The sequence below is a fragment of the Ctenopharyngodon idella genome, chromosome 23, assembly GCF_019924925.1.
Source record: "Ctenopharyngodon idella isolate HZGC_01 chromosome 23, HZGC01, whole genome shotgun sequence".
Taxonomy (NCBI): Eukaryota; Metazoa; Chordata; class Actinopteri; order Cypriniformes; family Xenocyprididae; genus Ctenopharyngodon; species Ctenopharyngodon idella.
Window position 1 is genome coordinate 5,083,097 of NC_067242.1, and position 19,992 is coordinate 5,103,088.

Here is a 19,992-nt window from a genome sequence, read left to right on the forward strand (position 1 = left end):
CCATAAAAAGAAATATTATGAAGAGGAATGGATTTTGTTTAGCTTTGAGAATAGAGGGTTTTGTCTGTTTTATGTGCCATCTGTCTGCATATGCCAACCTACTGACCCTGCATTGATTATTACACAACATTGATAACTTAATTGAAATGACGGCCCGTGTCAGAGCTTTTTTTGTTCATCTCCAGCATGGCCATTACTAAAGGTCATGACCCATGACCCCTAGTGCGGGGTCCCATAAGGGGCTTGGGGCTCTAATTCAATAGTTGTGGATAACTGGGTTGGACACACATACTGAAACAAAATACATTCACATACTTCCCTTCCCATACTTTCCCTGCACACTCTTTCAGTTTTCTGTCTTTTTGATGAAAATTTTCCTCTATTTTTATGCAGTGTTTTGTCATGTCATATTCGTTTCATTTTGTCCATTTTATTTTGACTGAAGTGAGCTATATTGTTAATGTCTCACATTATTTTATTTTATTTTATTTTATTTTATTTTATTTTATTTTCAGTATCGGCCAAAAGTCATGCCTGGAGGGGATATGTTTTTGTTTTTTTTACCATTATTATTTTTATTTATTTATTTATATTTGTTGACCTCACAAGTTCAATTAAACCATCAAAATATGAAGATTTTTTAAAAAATATTTTAAAGAGGGAAGAACAAACTTGGTTCAGGTATTTATCTGTCAAAATTATTTTGGAAAAAAAAAAAGGTAAACTACAGCTACAGGTTATATTTTACTATGCAAAAAAAATAAATAAATAAATAAATAAATGCATTAAAATAAAAATAGATCGACCACAACATAATTGGTTATTAACATTCTGTTAGTTCTTTGTTGTTTTTGCATGTGTTCATAATTTCTTTGTATGACAGCCTGGCTAAAAATATCAGCACAATTTTTGACGTTTCATTGCATTATTATCACAAATAAAACAATCAACAACTATGTAATATGCTTACAAAATCCTTAGCAAATTTTTAATAATATTTGAATAAAGGGCGAAGATTTTCTAGGCCTGACATCAATTTTGGCTACTACTGTATTTATTATATTTTATTTTATTATTCTCATCATTCTTATCAACAGTTCTGATTACAATAATATATTTTCATGACGTATATATACGCATATTTTCTACCTTTATATTTGTTTCTGTTGACAGTTGTCAGCACACATTGTTGTCAGTAATTTTGCTGTTGAGCTTCTGCATTTTAGAAAAGAGAGAGAAAAAAAAATATTCTGCCTTATTACTCTTTATTTCAATATTGTTATAGCATAAAGTGGCACATAGTAGATGGTTCCAGCTTGGTGTTCTATGCTGCCTTTTTTTCTTCATTTATTAATAAGAACAAGGCACTTGGGAAAGGTGGAAAAACGAATAGCAAAAGATGAGAAAAAGCGATGGAAAAAATGTGAATAATTTACTGGCACATGCTGGTATACGTGGCCATTGACATTTCAAAAGCTTCAGTTGCTGCAATTTGATGACAGTGTGAGTGTGTGTTAGCATTAGTTCTGATTTCTCCTCTTGGTTTTTTGAAGAAACCCTAATGCATGAACTTATTTCTGTATTTTTAATCTGTTCTACATATTCTGAATAAGCCATGAAACGTAAACCATCAGGAATCATGGTTCAGGAATGACTGACAATAGATTGGCCATATAATCTCTTTTACAGATTCAATCACACAGCTAACTCGTACAACAGATGTCAAGTAATACGCCGCTGCACTGTGTCGGTGCGGGCCCAGGGTTGCCCACCTCTGAAACCCGATCTCCACCTCCCCGCAATGGGTTGGTGCCCTGGCGTCTGTTAGCTCATCTGGAGAGGGGCTTTTGAGAGTGAGGTCAACGGTGTGTGTAATAAGCTAGCACTAGCGGATGGCTAGTGCCCATTCACATGCTGATTTTCTAGTCGATCCATTTGCATTAAGTGCAACCTAATTGCCAACTGCGGCCTGATTATGGTGCGTGTCGGCCGGGATGAAATATGACCTCCCATCTGCACCCGCCACTGCTCAAGTGATGTCAGATGGGCATAAATCTAAAGCGAAAAGGTCGTTCAAGTTTTCGACACCAATGAAATACTACCACTTTAAATGGGTTATATTTGCTTGTATTTATGGAAAAAAGGACATAAATTAGCTTATGCACTCTTTTTTCATGTAGGCTGTATTTTCCACATCTCTCACTTTTTTTTTTTTTTTTTTTTCCTTTTTTTTTTTTTCATTGTGCCTTATTTCACCTGTGGTGTGGTCCCAATAAGTTTCCTAAGAAGAAAAGCTCGGTCCACACTCTTTGTTTGCTTGGAAGTGTCTCCAAATGTGACTCCTCAGTTAGTGGCCGATGGAATTTTGATGACCCATTGAGGAACAGCTGGAGTCTGCAGTAGTTTAAGTGACCATGTCGCTTCTTCTAGACTCTGGAGTCTTGCTGGTGTTGTCATCGCTCGCAGTTGTGAGAGGAAGTTGAGCAGCTGTCAGGGGTATTGGGATAGTTACATGGCTCTCAAAATGATGATGCCCTGATGTGAATCATAAGACCATTTTTGGTCTTTCTTTCTTTTCTTGTAACATGTTTAAATTTGAGGAGGTGCAGATACTGCTGCCCCCCTTTTTATAACCCCAACATGGTGGCTTTTGAAGACCAATGCATTACGTTCTCCTTCTAAGGTGCTTATTTTGTTCCTGTTAGAAATGCTATGAATTGGCTCCTAACCGCTCTATTCAGATCCACTTGGCTCCTTGGAGTCTAAATGGACTGGCCACAACATGCTGACAGAGTTTATCGATAAAGTCTGTCTCCATCAAGATTCACAGTTCGTATCCACTTGTTACAAAGGAGGACTAAAACCACCAAGATCCATTTGAATAATAATGATAATATTATAATAATATCCATTTGCATTAAGTGCAACCTAAATATGGAATATAAGTAGTAATTTTAGTTAATAGTAGTATCCAAATAATTAAAAGCAACACCACTCATATATTATTGTGCCATTCCTCATATTGAAATATAGTTATCAGCCATCTAATTGCAATAACGACTACCATTTTAATTCATTGTGAGATGTGTCCTTCAAAAGCCAATCGAAATATGCAGTCGTTAGCTGTGTCTGTATCATTAGTCGTGTCCCACCCCATCTGAAGCAGTGAGTGAGATTAATGAACTGAAGTGGCATACTGAGACCTCAGTGAATGCAGACTGAAGGGTTGTGGGGTCTTATATCAGGCCCTGAATACATTGAACAGCCTAGGCAAGCTCTCTGCTCTCTCTCAGATTCGAAGTACCAACCAATCGATGATACCGGATTAACAGCCTTAGCTTCAAAGTTCATCTTTCTCTTTATGGAGTCTGCAGCTGTCAGTCAAACCTCTGCTCTAATGCTCACTTCCCAGAACTAAATAATAAGACGCAAACTTCCTTTGAGTTTTACCTTCAAGTCATCGTGTTTCAACTTTTTTTTTTTTTATTTGGGTTTCGCACTAACATGTTTTAAAAGACCTGTACATTTCTTGTAGGGATGGATTCTAAAAATCACAGCAGTCAAATATTTCTGAAGAAAGTTAAACTGAATTAGATTCAGAAAATCTAGTTATGCATTTATGTTATAAAAATGCTTTCTTTGTATTGCACATAGGGCATAATGTTTATGGACCGGAGTCATTATGGATTAATGTCTATAAAGGAGCTTGTTTTTGGTTTTACTGACCATAAATGTGTAAGATTGTCGAGCCCCACAAGAGAATGATGGATTGAATTTAATAATTGATAAAGGGCTGGTGTTGCTGTGGACAAATACCTCTGTTTACCGGAACATCTCCAGATTAAAGTGGCGCTTCTCCAATGTTTTGGCTGACTGTCAATTTTAGAGTGTTCCTCATGAGACAGCAAAGGGAATTGGGTAATACTAATGTTACATGTTTTGTTGGTTCATTGTTGGCAAGACCTGGTGGGTGTGGCCAACAGCCATTACAGGAAGTGATCGCATTGTAATTGACCTGGGCGCAATCTGCCATCTACACCAATGAGAGAGCCTTTGTAATCATCACTGTCAATTACTGACATCTGTTCTGGTCTGGAGACCAAGGCTTTACAGCCGTAGTTGAACTGCCAGTTTAGGCGGACGGAATGCATTGTGATGCTAGTAGAGAGAGTAGCTGGCGTCTGCATTTTCCTATTGCTATGCATTATGCTATTTTTTATTTGTCACTCTTTTTGATGTTTCTCCTTCTGTCTGGCCTTTTCTTTCACATTTGTGTGGCATCTTATTTTTGTTTCAGATGTTGAGCCTGTAAAAGTTTCGAGTGAGTATTGTGGTTCAGCTATTTAAACTGTTTAAAGGTAACCTCTAATGCCCCCCTTTACAAGTTGTAATATAAGTCTCTGGTGTCCCCAGAATGTGTCTGTGAAGTTTCAGCTCAAAATACCCCACAGATCATTTATTATAGCTTGTCAAATTTGCCCCTATTTGGGTGTGAGCCTTTAAATGCAAATGAGTTGCTGCCCCCGGCAGCTTTTAACAGCTTTAACAGCTCGCGCTTCGGTTGCTCAACAACAACAAAACTGGAGAATCTCACGCAGCCAAAATGAAGATTGTCAGTAACGGTGTTCAGCGTTACATTGTTCAAACCAGAGTCGGACACTGATGGAGAGACTCAGGAAGAAGTTACAAATTTTAGAATGAAACTGGACGTTTCTGAACGGTTAGTGGATACATGTATGTAGTTGCTGTGGAGTTGATTCAACTCATCGACTAGCATGTGCCGTCATGTTAATCTTTTGTGCAAATCCAGCGTTGAATTGACCCTCGTTTGTGAAGCAGTCTGGCGTAAAATGATGGCATGGTAACAACGCTATACTACAACAACTCTTCCTCTTCTCTAAAGCGCCCAACATGGCCTTATCCCCTTTGTTGCATGTTCTTGGGGGCAGGGTTTATGTAAATTTTAGGGCTAGTGATGTCACTAACCAGGAAGAAGTGCGCTGTATGAGGAGTAGAGTGCTATTACTTTTCTAAGCAGTCAGACTGGTTTTCACGCTTGTAGACTTCCATTGCAGGAGGGATCAAATCTAGAATATCATAGACTTGAGGGTGGGCTCTTTTAAGCAAACACCTACTGTAGAAATCATGCAAAAGAAAATGTAAAATTCTGGTTAATAAATAAACATTTAATAAATTAATTCAACAGCAAGTTAAGTTAAGTGTTTCTATGCAAAATAAGTGTTAAGACACAAGACCCATTAATGTTTTACTCCCAGCAGGGGCCATCGTCTGCTTTCCCTGCGTGATTTGTGTTTGAATGTTAGCCAGACTAAAGAACTTTCTCACAATGAGAAACAGGTGCAAGATTTAGTCTCACCCTAAAACTGAAAAAAGGCTAAGAGATAAAGCTTGAGAGAGAATTAAAACTGTGAGAGCATGTCGGCGAGAACAGAAAAACTAAATGTCAGGATAGTTTTGGACATCCTCGGTTAATGTGAGGAACGTTGGGGCGAGAGTGTGTCTGTGTGCAGTTTAAAAATGAAAGATTTCTTTTCTGCCTCATTGTACTTTATCATCTCCTCTTCATTCCTCACAGAAGCCCTCCACATCTCCCCAGGGAAGGTGTGTGTGCAGGTGCTCACATACAGGAAGTAAACGGGGCTCCACCTCTGACTTCCCAATGGGGGTCCAGGCGCACTCATCAGGACCCCCGCCGCGTACTTAAGGGCCCTTACGCCATACATGCACGCATCCTCAGCCTCTCTAATCGGGCCAGCCTGCTTCTTTGTCATGCTGTCTGTCTCTGAAAGGAGCACTGGAGGCTACCGAGAGAGACGGGAACAGGGAGACAGGAACAAAAGCACGCCTCTCATCCACAGCAGGGCTGCTTATTAGGGAGCGGGAGCCCTCTGGGAGCAGGGCACTTGGCAGAGGACATAGGGTTGTCAGGGGCACAGCCGTACATCAGTCAGGGGGAACGTGAGTGAAGTCAGAGACCCCTAAGCCTGCAGAATTATCGCCCCCTTTGTCAAATCTGCACCTGTCACTCATTCAATACGAGAACATGAACCGGTCAATCTTTGATTCACTGCCAGGCCTCATAGCGCAATGAAATGAAAGAAAGCAGCAGATATAAAGGATAAGTGATCAAGAGGAAAAGGAAGAGCTGGGGGAAGATAAAAGAGATAAATGAGACAAAGGAGAGCAGGCCATGATGAAGAAAGGGAAAACTCAAAAGAATGATGACGAGAAAGATTGAATTAATGCAAGGAGAATGAAACAACTTCAAACTCAGTGGACCAAAGAAAGGCTGCAGACTCTATACTTGACTGTTGTTGAGTCCATTTGGGCTCTGTTGTGTTTTATTGCAGATTGTCTGATGCTCATTGATTTCCTGTAAAGATCAGTGATAAAAAAAAAAGTTAACTTTTGTTTTATCCCTGAAAATGACCAGCAGTAATTCTGATTTAATCTGTCCATGCCATCTGTACAGATCTATGAAGGGAGCCGATAGATATGACAGTCTTTGAAGGGAATTGAGTCCGCAGGGGTATAGAATTAATATAACTTAAGCTTTGAGTTGATGCAATATGACTGAGGGCACAAGCAAACCCTTCTTTTCATCTCCCATACCTCCTATGAAGATTTGGAGGACATGGAAAGAAACCAGATAATCTGACAGAATATCAATCTGGCAATAAGTCTGATAAAAGGAATTGGAATTATATGTCTGGTATCAGAATTACCAGCGTGCCTCTCTCTCTCTCTCTCTCTCTCTCTCTCTCTCTCTCTCTCTCTCTCTCTCTCTCTCTCTCTCTCTGTGTGTGTGTGTGTGTGTTGAAAATATGTAAAGTTGAAGGGGACATCCGCCAGAGATCCTTGATAGGAAAAACATTGGTCAACTGGTTTGTTGATAGTTTAAGGTGGTTTAGCTTCACCAAGACACTCCACTAGGTCCAAACTAGATCTACTAACTGGTAGTCCATTTGATTAACCATAAAAAACAGTTAATGTCAATAAATGGCCAGCTTGTTGACCAAGCAAAACCAGCTGGTAGTCCATCTGCCCATCTAGACTAGCTCGGACCACCTAATTACCAGTTAAAAACATGTACAAAACAGGTCAAAACTATGTCCTGGTGGTCAGAATTTTAGATGGATTCTCCAGTAGAGAAGCACAGCATGACCAACCCAAAGACAAGACACATTCACAGACAAACAAACAAGCATTCATAGTCCCAGCTGCTTCTCGGCAGAGTTTATAAGCGAAAGATTTACAACATCAGACTTAATATTGGATACATTCATCTCTTCCATTCCCATAGCATTCCACATTCCATTTCCAGACCAAATCGCTCTACCAATCTACAAGCACTGTATCCTTAAAGCACATGGTAATAACTTGGACCGCTTCACTTCATGCCTCCCAGTGGGGTTCTGCCTCTTTGGTTTCTTTTTTCCCTCCTTTCGTTATGGTTTTAACTAGGCATTATCTCAGTGTTGTCACATTGAGTTTTCTCTGAGCAAGAACAGGTGAGTAGCCCTGTTTAGTCAGACGCCTCTGATGTCAGTGCTACCCATGCATCACACTCGATTCAGAGAGTTTAATCTGCAACAATAACCTTCTGTCTTCAGAGAAATTGCTTTCTGGGGCCGTAAAGTAAACAGGCAAAAGGTGTTATTCAGCATATTGAGAAAGAGTCGTGAGCGGCTAAGGGTGTGCACAGAAATGGATAGAATACAACGAAAAAGAAAAGGAGGAGGAAGGGCCGAGCAAACGGGGTGCGGACAATCGCAAACTGACCTTTCAGTCAGAGAACACACAGACAGATATTGAATGAGTCTCATTGTATTGGGAGAATGAAACTGCTGGCTTGTTAAATGGTGTGGCATATGGATATTTTATCTTTCTCTGCCTTTAATTGCTTTACTGTCAGACTGTTTTCCCCTTGAATCTCTCTTTAGGGAGGAGAGACGAAAATAAACATGAAGACGTCTCCAGCCCAGAGAGGCTTGACTGTACGCTATCTCTCAAACAACACAGGCCCGTCCTTTAAGCTGGCTTCAGGTTGCACACCGCCTGACCTTTAATCTGATGCATAAACAAGAGGCTGGGGAAAGCAATCCCTCATCATCCTCCCCTCATACCCTGCCGCCTCCTCACCCACCTCCATTGTTTGGCTTATGGGTGCATTTGTTCTAATTGTCACTGCTTTATTGACGCAAATTGCTGCCGGTCTTTGTGAGGTCTTGTTTAGCTGGGCCCTGTGGTTGACGTTGATGCATGCCCGGAGGTATTTATAACCCACACGACACCTGATGTCTAGCGCATGCTGAGACTAATCATGTGCGGTGATGTTGGAGTGTTCATGGACTCCACCGAACAGATAGAAAGATTTGTCTTCTTTTATAAAGGAGGATTGAATAGGGAGAGTAAATGAGATGGGTGGCCACCAGTACTTAACGCACATGGGCACTCTTTTACAATTCCAACTGCTAATTCCTCAGTGCCACTGTTGGGAGGATTTCATACCAGATCGTCCAAAGAGACCGATTGTAATTGAACCACCACTTATATGGTCAGTTCAAATGGAAGTTCTCCTGCTGATCTGGTAGAGGCACGTCTTTTGAAGCCTATGTCATGAGTAGAACACCTTGATCCTGGTTCAGCTTACGGTTCCAGTTCCTCTATAACAATTCAATGTTTGTCAACCTTGCCATTTCCTGGTGTCCCTATGACTCATAATGGTCTTATCCACATCTGTGGCTGTAAAAGTTCGCTTTTCATTTTCCAAATTGATCTCTTCAATAACAATGGAAGGTCAATGGAGGTTGGATGAAGGTTGGTCATTTGGTTTGTTTACTAGGTTGATCACAAGCCTCAGCTGGTTACCAGACTCAGTGACTTAGCTTATGGTCACTTTAACCTTTACGGGGTCTCTGTAATTGATCTCTGCTGTTTGTTTTGGAGTTAGAGGATTCAGAGGAAGGCTGTTCCTAGGCAGGGAGATTAAGTTAATGGCACCTTCCTTGTCCATTTCCTAATGAATGAAGGGGGCAATACATACAACATAGACCTTAATAGGAGTGATAGTTAGTGTCATAACTGGTTTTAATCCAATCATATGGCCAACTCCTTGATGTTAGCCATCACTGATACATGACACTGCAGATAGTTTGCAACAGAATTAGGTTTCCTTATGGAAAAAAATAGTGTCATGAATAAGACCAGAGCATGTTCATTTGCAGATCCATTCTGTTGTCCTTTCTAGTAAAGCTTTGTTTGCCAGTTTCCTCTATACCGCTCAAAGCTTGTTAGCGTTCCTCTCGCCGCGAGCATAGACACCAGGCGCATTGCCACCCGATGCTAATTTGTAATCACACGTTTACAGGAGCTAATGGCCAAATTAATTTCCCCTCACAGATGTGCGGTAATGGCCGAGTGATTTGTTTATTTTTCTCAGGCTTTGACTGCTTCGTGAGGAAGATGCAGCTAAGAGTGGTCATCAAAAGTCGGCAGACTCTGGAGTTACCTCCAACTTTATCATCCTTAGCTTCATTCATCCTTCAGCTGCTTGACGTTTCTTTGAGAACAGGCTTTTTACAAGTTTCTACTTTTGCTAAAATGTCAGTAAATGTCAGTGGATGAAGATGATACACTTTGCACATTTTATGATAACTTATCAAATGGCATATTTAAAATTCAGCCTTACATTTGGCCCAAAACTCTCATTGATAGTATCTCACTTATAAAAATGGATTTAAAATGCTTTTGTGTGGCTGTTTTAGAGGATTATTATACTTGGTAATGGCGAGTACACTATTTTAAATGGGCACATGTAGGATTTGGTCCTTGAAAAAGCGAGTAGATTACCTGCCTGTATTTGCGAAACCAAATGCACACGGCATACGGCTCAATGATTCGCTTAATTTAAAACACTTCCATTTTCACCGCCTTGCAAATGCATTTGATGGCCTTCTAGCTATTCCTCCATCACATATGAATATAGGAATGGGGCGTTAAATGAAGTAAAGCTAATACAATTGATTCTAATGGCTGCATAGAACAACAGGACAAGGATGTTCAGTCATCACCACTCATACGATTCTCATTCGGCTCCATTTGGTTTTTATGGAAGGCCATTTAGCGGCAGTTTTAATGAAGGTTGATTGGCAATGTGTCGGAGTGGCCATTCCAGTCAGTGGGCTGTTCCTGCTTGTGATCTACAATTATGAGCACATTTAGGCCAGACATCTCATCTTAAGTAAGCTATCAGCATCAGTAGAGGTTTAGCCACCTGTATCAGCACCTCACAGAGATGACATCTTGGTAATTCATCCGTATGCTAAATTGTGATCTGTATGCTGTACTTTTATTCTTGGTGCTCCATATTTTTGCAAGCTTAATGTTTTACCTCTTTGTGTCCCTCCCTCCCTCCCATCACATCTCCCCCCATTTGCCCATTTGAGAATCTCCTTCCTTAGTTCTCCTTTGCTCCTTCTTTGTATAAATGAGCTGTATTTTCAGACAGGATGTTGTATCATAATGAGTGGTTTGTCACCAGCAGCCCGTGTGGTTGAGTAGATAAAAAGCGGGGCTTGATTAGGGGGACAAGGCATATTGATTCCCATTGACGGTCACTTTCCCCAGCTCTTAATGAAAGGAATGCAAATGAGTCTCTCTGAGTTCTCGAAGGGGGTGCGGGGCTGAGATGTGGGCCTTTGACTCTCTGTCGTAAGAGGGACATGTATCATTGGCCATGGTTCACTGGGGAGTCCTTCACGGAAACGTTTGGTCCGTTTCATGTTCTCAAGATGCCGGCAAGCACAAGCCAAATGTGGAAAAAGTAATGGACTGTGTCCGTACGTGTAATTTAGCAAAATGGATGGGGGCACATGGGCTCAAATGGTGCTTATGCTATTGATTTAGGAAACAAGCTGTATTCTTATAAGGAAACATGCTGTACTGTACCGTCTTGTATGTTTTATTCAAGCTGTTATCATCTGTAGTGTACCATCTGGCCATTGTTCTTCTCAGGTTGATGTCTGTACCACTGGTGATGTCATAAATGAGGATATATGATCTTTTTTTCCCCCTCTCTCCTCTATAGCAACAGACTGGCGCCTAGCAACCATGACCGGATACATCGGCTACGGCAAGAGTTCCAGCAGGCCAAGCAGGAGGAGGAACCTGAAGACCGCCGCCGTTCCTACAGCTTTCAACAGCAACAGTGGGTGAGTGCAAAAGCCTGGTGTTTGGTGTTCAGAGCAAAAGGGCAATGTGTATTATAATGAGATTTTGTCAGGGAATGCATGAATTGTGTTTGTTCTGAGGTAGCATTTTTGAGGGAATATAAAGTGCATTTGTTGTCACTTTGCGTTTTATCTTCTTTCAAAAATGTATCTCACAGTTTATTTGCCCCCAACCTTTCCTGTATTTGTTAGGTCTGCACAGAGGTGAATGTGTTTTAACATTTTGTCCTTGAAAGTCAGTGCTTCATTTTATTGTCCGAGGTTAGAGGCTAGCCATTATTTTATCTTTATCAGCAAGTTAAAATAATATACACTGCTCAAGAGGCTGGGAATGGAGTTGCTAGGGGTCAAAGGTCAAATAGCTGTGTATCTTTACTCTGTAATGGCCTGAGCCAGACATGGCGGTCTGTCTTGTGGCTTCCTGTTAAAGGCACGGAGGGGATTTTAAAAGATGACAGACTAATTACCTCAAGGAATGGAACCATTTCCTAAATTAGAGGTCAGCTCTCTGACCCTGTCCTCTCCGACACATATTTGGCCCCCATTTTCCTCCCAGGTCTTGAATAGCTCTACAGAGATTAGAATGTGTTAAACTCAATTAATGCATTAATGTTCTGTGTCAGATCAGTGCAGAGAGCAGAAGCAAAAGATAAATAAATAAATAAAATTCAGCATCTCAGACACTTACCTTAAAGATTAATGATGGATGCATAATGAAAAAGCACTTGCTTATAGGTGAAGCATGTAATTTATTTGGCACTAGTGGCACTAAATGGAAGAGCAGAAAATCTAGAATTTTACATTTTCTGAAATAAGAGTGGTCCTTGTCTTTGCAAATTTCACTGACACACTACTGAGGTCTTGTGGGTTGTTGCCAAGGTGTTGCTATGTAGTTGCTAGGGCATTCTGTTGCTTGGTGGTTTCTTTGTGTTCTGGGTGGTTGCTAGGATGTTGCTAGGGTGTTCTGGGTGATTGCAAGGGTGCACTTGATGCTTGATAGATTGCTGTCATGGTTTTCTTGGTGGTTTATAGGGTATTATGGGTGTATGCTAGGTGGTTGCTAGGGTGTTCTGGATGATATTGAGGGAGTGATGAAGGTTTGCTAGGTGGTTGCTAGGGTGTTATGGGTGATTTCTAGGTTGTGCTGAGGGTTCTACGTGGTTGTTTAGTGGCCCAAATCAAAAGTGGCTACCTTCACGGCTCTGTTATACTGCTCTGTAGAAATGGGTTGGATCTCTATTTTGGTGTAAGTGTATGGGTTGTCTCACTGTTAATGAAAAATGTTTAATGAATAAATGTACTTTATGACAGTTCATTTTAGCCCAGTTATGATTGTAGTGTTTCACTTCAGAAATATATATGGTCTCCTAAGAAAAGACTCTTATACTTGGACTCAGAGAGATGCACTAGGTTCTCTTTGACACAGTCTTTAGCTAGTCTGTTTGCAGTATGGATGAATCAAATCTTCTCTTGGTACTTAATGGTGTCACATTGTCTGGGCTTCTAGTACAGGAAGTAAAAGCCCTGTTGTTTGCACAGTGCCGAACTAGAGGAGTCAAGCTGGAAGGCGCCTAATTGCTTGTGATCGTTTACATTGTTTAAAGACTAGAGACATTTTCCAGTAATAGAATACGCTCCCTCCCTCGAGTGTCTCAAGTCTACTGTATTAACGGTCGACGGGTCGGCCTCTCAGTTTGAAGAGGACTGGTTTCAAATAACAAAACATGTTAGGTAGGACCCAGGGAATGCCTCTGAGTCTTTCAGAGTGTTATAAGAAGGGTGAATTGCCTGAAGTCTGCGGTTTAGATGTTGAGCATGGCTTTTTTCTACATGCGGTCGGCACCGTTGCTATACCCAGGTTGTGTCAAGGGGATGTTGAAATACAGGCTCATGCTGGTGGTATTTTTTTGTATGGGAAAAGTCTCTACATCTTTGAAAAGGTGGGGAAAATCTTGGCGAAACTGCTCTGACTGAGGTTCAGTACTGCATGTGCTGGTCTACGGTACGCTATGCTTTTGACGCAAACAATAAACCGTAATTACAACACTAAAACCTTGTGTCAAACAAAAGCTGAGAGGTGTGTGTTAACCAAGTATTCAAGTTTAAATACAAAGGTGACTCCCCTTCTGCTAAAACAGGGTAATGCTAAGTTTTCACATCACAAGGAATCAGATGGTCCAGGTGTTTCATCCCTGGATTGCATTAGAATCAAACACACTCCATCAAAGCGAATACAAACAGGTTTGACGTTGATTTAGGGTCCAAGAGGGCCCATGAGCACTGTGGTCCTGTTGACTTGTAGAAATATACAGCCGTCAGTTGTAGCAGCAGGTTGAGAGAATGATGGTTAAGCAGTGTAAGAGAGCGCAAGGGGAGGCGTTTGTAGCCATAACAGTCTTGTTGATCCTAGTGCCATAAGCTTGATATAATGACGTTATAAAACTGTCAAAACAAAGTCACATGTTCCTCTGAGAGCATCCAGAAATACTTTTGGGTGCACTGATGTAATAGTGAAAACTTGTTCAACATCAGATGAGTAATGAGACGTTTTTTATAAAAGGACCATTGAATTACCATAGTGTTTTGGACATAGTACCTGTATTACCATGGCTTTTTCCCCTCTTTGGGATACCATGGGATTTTCAACATGGGCGCTGGTATTTTAAATATATATTTACTTTCTTGCTTACTTACTGTTTGTATATTAGATAATATATAACACATGTACAATGATAGCTTTAAAAACAAATGACATCTTCCATGGTAATTCTGTGTTTGTTTGTTTGATTACCACGGAAATACCATGGTATTCTGAATTATTTGAATATGATCATCATTGAGTATCATGGAATATATAATTTCAAAACACAATTATCATCTTTGTACCATGGTATCCCTACAGTATTTTCAATATGATTTATTATCTTCATATGAAAAGCACTTAACTAATTAACATTTACTTGTGACCACCTAGTTACAAAGTCTCCTGGTTGTTATTTATAGCTTTGATTATAAATACCGTGCATTACACCATTCAGAAATGTCCCTCAAGTGCAACAGAAAATCAAAGTGGCATGAAACAATGATTGATTGGCTTTTAAATATGTAGCAATGTGGCAAAACTCCCAACTTTACATCAAACGCCTCTCATTTCTTTATGAAGAAAAATGGGTATGTGCAACCTGGATAATCCTTCAAACCCAGCGTGAGTTCTGACAGCACGAGACGCACATTAGGACAGTGATTAAGGTGTTTTCTCTGTGTTCACAATCCCCCGAGGACTGAAAGAAACCCGTCATCAGGTTTTTATGTGCGGCAACGAGCTGCCATACCAGATCGCTGATAATCGCCCCGTGGCCAGAACCTGTCACAGACCTCCACCGGTAAATAGACAATTAGACGTGTCTTGTTATGCCTCCCTTGTATATCGCGCCCAGCGTTTTTCACTGTGACTTTGAAAGGGGCTTTTCCAGATGTTTGTCATAAAGAACATGTTCTTTCCAGAGGCTGTCTCAGCCAATAAAAATCAATCTTTTGTTAAGACGATCGGAGGCCACACAAGGGACGGAAGTTTTATGCCGGTGCCTGGATGTCACACACTCACACAAATGCTTTCATTAGGCCCGTATTTACGTGCTTTTCTCCTCTTTTACAAGGCCCTCAGTGCTGGCAAGAATTCAGGTAGCCTTCATGACTCGAAAGAATGCCATTGATTTCAGGATTCAGAGGAACCAGCATGTTTTCTTTGATTATAAACCACACAGGAAACTTGGCATGATTTTCACAGTGTGGAATCAGAAAACTCCTGTCCTCATACAGTCGACCCACTGTGGCCAATGGTCAGACGAGGTTATCTTTCGATGCTAAATCACCACTGCAGGAACACACTGCAAGCTCGATGAACAATGGCTGCATGTAAGCGAAAAGAAGTGTACAACATGATAATGAGCCTACAGTGCCTATAAATCCACTCCAGGTCGAGATTAGTGTCCCCCCTGTGAAATATATGTGGATTGCCTTCCTACTCTTTTATATCCCTCCACGTTCAGTAGATTTAGAACTAGATGATAAAACTGAGATTACCTACAGGGGATGTGGGGACTATATCTGTTCTGAACTGAACTCAGATACCAGTGTAATACACATTCAACCCTTCACCCTCATGTTTTGTTTAGGCTCTGAGAGACACCAAAGACACCATTTTTTTATGACACTCAGGTTGATATACTTCATGACTTTTTCTAAACTGGTGGTAAACAAAACATCCTCCTTTAAAACCAAATGTTACTATGCAGTTGCCAGGGTCTTCTGAGAGGTTTCCAATGTGTTGCTAAGTCATTATTAGAGTGTGCTGGGTGTTTTAGTGTGTTGCTATGCCATTGCTAGCATCTTCTGGGAAGTTTCTAAGGTGTTGTTACTGTAGGTGATTATTAGGTGATAATTTTTGTTTTTTTTTACTCTGCAGTTTATGTGGTCTTCTGGGATGTTTTTAAGGTGTTGCTAGGTAGTTAATATGGTGTTCTGGGTGTTTTAGTGTGTTGCTATGCAGTTGCTAGCATCTGAGAGGTTTTGCTATGTGGTTATTAAGGTGTTCTTGGGTTTTCAATATGTTACTATGCAGTTTATGTGGTCTTCTGGGACGTTTCTTATGTGTTGCTAGGTATTTATTACAGTGTTCTGGATGTTTTAGTGTGTTGCTATGCACTTGCCAGTGTGTTCTGAAATGTTTCTAACATGTTGCTAGGTTGTTATTAAAGGTGCCCTAGAATCAAAAATTGAATTTACCTCGGCATAGTTGAATAACAAGAGTTCAGTACGTGGAAATGACATACAGTAAGTGTCACACACCATTGTTTCCTCCTTCTTATGTAAATCTCATTTGTTTAAAAGACCTCCGAAGAACAGGCGAATCTCAACATAACACCGACTGTTACGTAACAGTCGGGATCACTAATATGTACGCCCCCAATATTTGCATATGCCAGCCCATGTTCAAGGCATTAGACAAGGGCAGCCAGTATTGACGTCTGGATCTGTGCACAGCTGAATCATCAGACTAGGTAAGCAAGCAAGGACAATAGCGAAAAATGGCAGATGGAGCAATAATAACTGACATGATCCATGATATCATGATATTTTTAGTGATATTTGTAAATTGTCTTTCTAAATGTTTCGTTAGCATGTTGCTAATGTAATGTTAAATGTGGTTAAAGTTACCATCGTTTCTTACTGTATTCACGGAGACAAGACTGTCGTTATTTTCATTTTTTAAACCCTTGCAGTCTGTATACAGGTGCTGGTCATATAATTAGAATATCATGAAAAAGTTCATTTTTTTATTGTAAATTATTTTTAAAAATGAAACTTTCATATATTCTAGATTCCCTACATGTAAAGTAAAACATTTCAAAAGTTTTTTTTTTAAATTTTGATGATTAGAGCGTACAGCTCATGAAAGTCCAAAATCCAGTATCTCAAAATATTAGAATATTTCCTAAGATCAATCAAAAAATGGATTTGCTAAACAGAAAAGTTCAAGTTCTTTAAAGTATGTTCATTTGTGCACTCAATACTTGGTCGGCAGCACATATTACAGCAAATGACTTGCTCCTAGCACAAATTACTGCATCAGTGAAGTGTGGCCTGGAAGTGATCAGCCTGTGGCACTGCTGAGGCACTATTGAGCCTTCAGATCATCTGTATATTGTTGGATCGACTGTTTCTCATCTTTCTCTTGAAAATATCCCATAGATTCAGGTCAGGCATGTTGGCTGGCCAATAAAGCACAGTAATATCATGGTCAGCAAACCACTTGGAAGTGGTTTTTGCACTGTGGGCAGGTGCTAAAGTCCTGCTGGAAAAGGAAATCAGCATCTCCATAAAGCTTGTCAGCAGATGGAAGCATAAAGTGCTCCAAAATCTCCTGGAAGATGGCTGCATTGACTTTGCACTTGATAAAACACAATGGACCAACACCAGCAGACATCACGGCCCCCCCAAATCATTACTGACTTCAGAAACTTCACACTAGACTTCAAGCAGCTTGGATTCTGTGCCTCTCCAGTCTTCCTTCAGACTCGGGGACCATGATTTCAACATGAAATGCAAAATTTACTTTTATCTGAAAAGAGGACTTTCGACCACTGTTCACTGTCCAGTTCTTTTTCTCCTTAGCCCAGGTAAGATGCTTCTGACATTGTTTCTGTTTCAGAAGTGGCTTGGTAGTCCTTTTCCTGAAGATGTCTGAGTGTGGTGACTCTTGATGCGCTGACTCCGGCTTCATTCTACTCATTGTGAAGCTCTCCCAAGTGTTTGAATCGGCTTTACTTGACAGTATTCTCAAGCTTGCGGTCATCCCTGTTGCTTGTGCACCTTTGCCTACCCAATTTCTTCCTTCCAGTCAACTTTGCATTTAATATGCTTTGATATTTCACTCTGTAAACAGCCACCCCATTCAGTAATGACCTTCTGTGACTTATTCTCTTTGTGGAGGGTGTCAATGATTGTCTCCTGGACCATTGCCAATTCAGCAGTCTTCCCCATTAGTGTGGTTTCAAAGAACAAGAGATACCCGGAATTTATACTGTAGGGATGGTCATTTAATGAAACTCAAATGTAAATATTCTAATGTTTTGAGATAATGGATTTTGGACTTTCATTAGCTGTACGCTCTAATCAACAAATTAAAAAAAAAAAACTTTTGAAATGTTTTACTTTACATGTAGGGAATCTAGAATATATGAAAGTTTCATTTTTTAAAATAAATTACAATAAAAAAATGAACTTTTTCATGATATTCTAATTATATGACCAGCACCTGTAATTCATAAACACAACTTCATTCTTTATAAATCTCTCCAACAGTGTGTAAAGTTAGCTTTAGCCACGGAGCACCATCAAACTCATTCAGAATCAAATGTAAACATCCAAATAAACACTGTACTTACGCGATTAGACATGCTGCATGACGAACACTTTGTAAAGATCCATTTTGAGGGTTATATTAGCTGTGTGAACTTTGTTTATGCTGTTTAAGGCAAGCGTGAGCTCTGGGGGCGGGGAGCATGAGAATTTAAAGGGGCCGCAGCCTGAATCGGCGCATATTTAATGATGCCCCAAAATAGGCAGTTAAAAAAATGCTTGGTGGTTATTAATGTGTTCTTTGGTTTTTAATATGTTATTGTGCAGTTTGTGTGGACTTCTGGGAAGTCTTTTAGGTGTTGCTAGGTAGTTATTGTGGTGTTTTGGGTGTTTTATTGTGTTGCTATGCAGTTTCTAGCATCTGAGAGATTTCTAAGGTATTGCTAGGTGGTTATTAAGGTGTTTTGGGTTTTTAATGTCACTATGCAGTTTATATGATCTTCTGGATATTTCTAAGGTGTTGCTAGGTAGTTATTACACTGTTAAAAGTAATACGCTATATCTACTCCATAAAATTTTGGCAACAGATTACAAGCAATAATATTAATTAAATTCAACAAATAGAATTGAGTTAGAATTAATCAAATTAATTCCTTAAATGTCAAGCATTTAAAATAAGTGAAATTTAAACAAAAATATCTGAATAACAGACGTCAAAGATTAATTAAGAACTCTTTATTTTTTATTGCTAATATTGAAAACACCTGATGATAACAAGCAGAATCACTGAAGGAAAGAGAAACACATGAAGTAACAGAGGTTTAGATGTTGATGTTATTGAAAATGTTTGGTCAGCATTATGGTGATCAGTGTTTTGTTTAGTTGGCCAGCTTGACTCTTTGCTTTTTTGCTTTTGTCAGTTTGTGTTTTTTGTAATGGTGTTTGCTAATTTTACACATTTTAAATGGTTAATTTCTAAGGAAGTAATTTGAGTAATTCTAATTCAATTCTTATATGTTGAATTTAATTAATAATATTGCTTGTAATCTGTTGCCACAATTTTATTGAGTAGATATAGAGCGTATTACTTTTTACAGTGTAGGGTGTTTTAGTGTGTTGCTATGCAGTTGCTAGCATCTTCTGAGAGGTTTCTAAGGTGTTGCTAGGTGGTTATTAAGGTGTTCTTGGGTTTTCAATATGTCACTATGCAGTTTATGTGGTCTTCTGGGACATTTGTAAGGTGTTGCTAGGTAGTTATTAGGGGGTTTTAATGTGTTGCTATGCAGTTTCTAGCATCTGAGAGGCTTATCAGTACTTTAAAAGTACATATTAGCACCTTTTCACTTTTGTACCTTAGGGTACTGCTCCAGTGACAAGCACCGTGCCTTTTTTTCTGACAGTGTAGAGCCTTGCAGGGGTGTTCTGGCTCTAAATGCTATAGATAAACCTTCCCTAGTGTACAAGCACTTGAGCAGAAAAGTGAAGTTTCTAAGGGATGAGAGGAATGATGTGTCTGTCTATAGCTGTTGTCACTTTCACATTCTCTGTCTATTTTCCTGTCCTTTATTTTAATGCAAGACACAGACACCTCAATGTTGTCATAACTTGCTAATTATGATACATTTTTGCAAGATGACATACTCATTTTCCATTCCTTCACTTTTTCCCTACTTCTGCTTTCTGTTCTTTATCTCTGTTTCCTTGCACTCACCCAGTCAAGTGCATCAGTTCTAAAATTAAATCCATATGTCGGAGCAGGTTTCTGGAAGTGGTTGAGTGTATAGCGCAGTAAACATTGTTGCACATGGAGCATGTGTGTGCTCTGACCCCCCCCTTGCACCGAGAGCCCAACCCGTCTTTGATATTAAAGGCTACGGGT

At 39.9% G+C, this 19,992-nt stretch overlaps 1 protein-coding gene across 7 annotated transcripts in view; it reads left to right on the forward strand.

The window, feature by feature from the left end:
- Window positions 1-19,992, forward strand: part of pard3aa (par-3 family cell polarity regulator alpha, a) — a 503,387-nt gene that overhangs the window by 470,617 nt on the left and 12,778 nt on the right. For all 7 annotated transcript variants that reach the window (XM_051881687.1, XM_051881689.1, XM_051881688.1 and 4 more), the window contains one exon: window positions 11,111-11,234. In XM_051881687.1, the coding sequence (XP_051737647.1) occupies window positions 11,111-11,234 (124 nt within the window). The remainder of the gene's footprint in view (window positions 1-11,110; window positions 11,235-19,992) is intronic.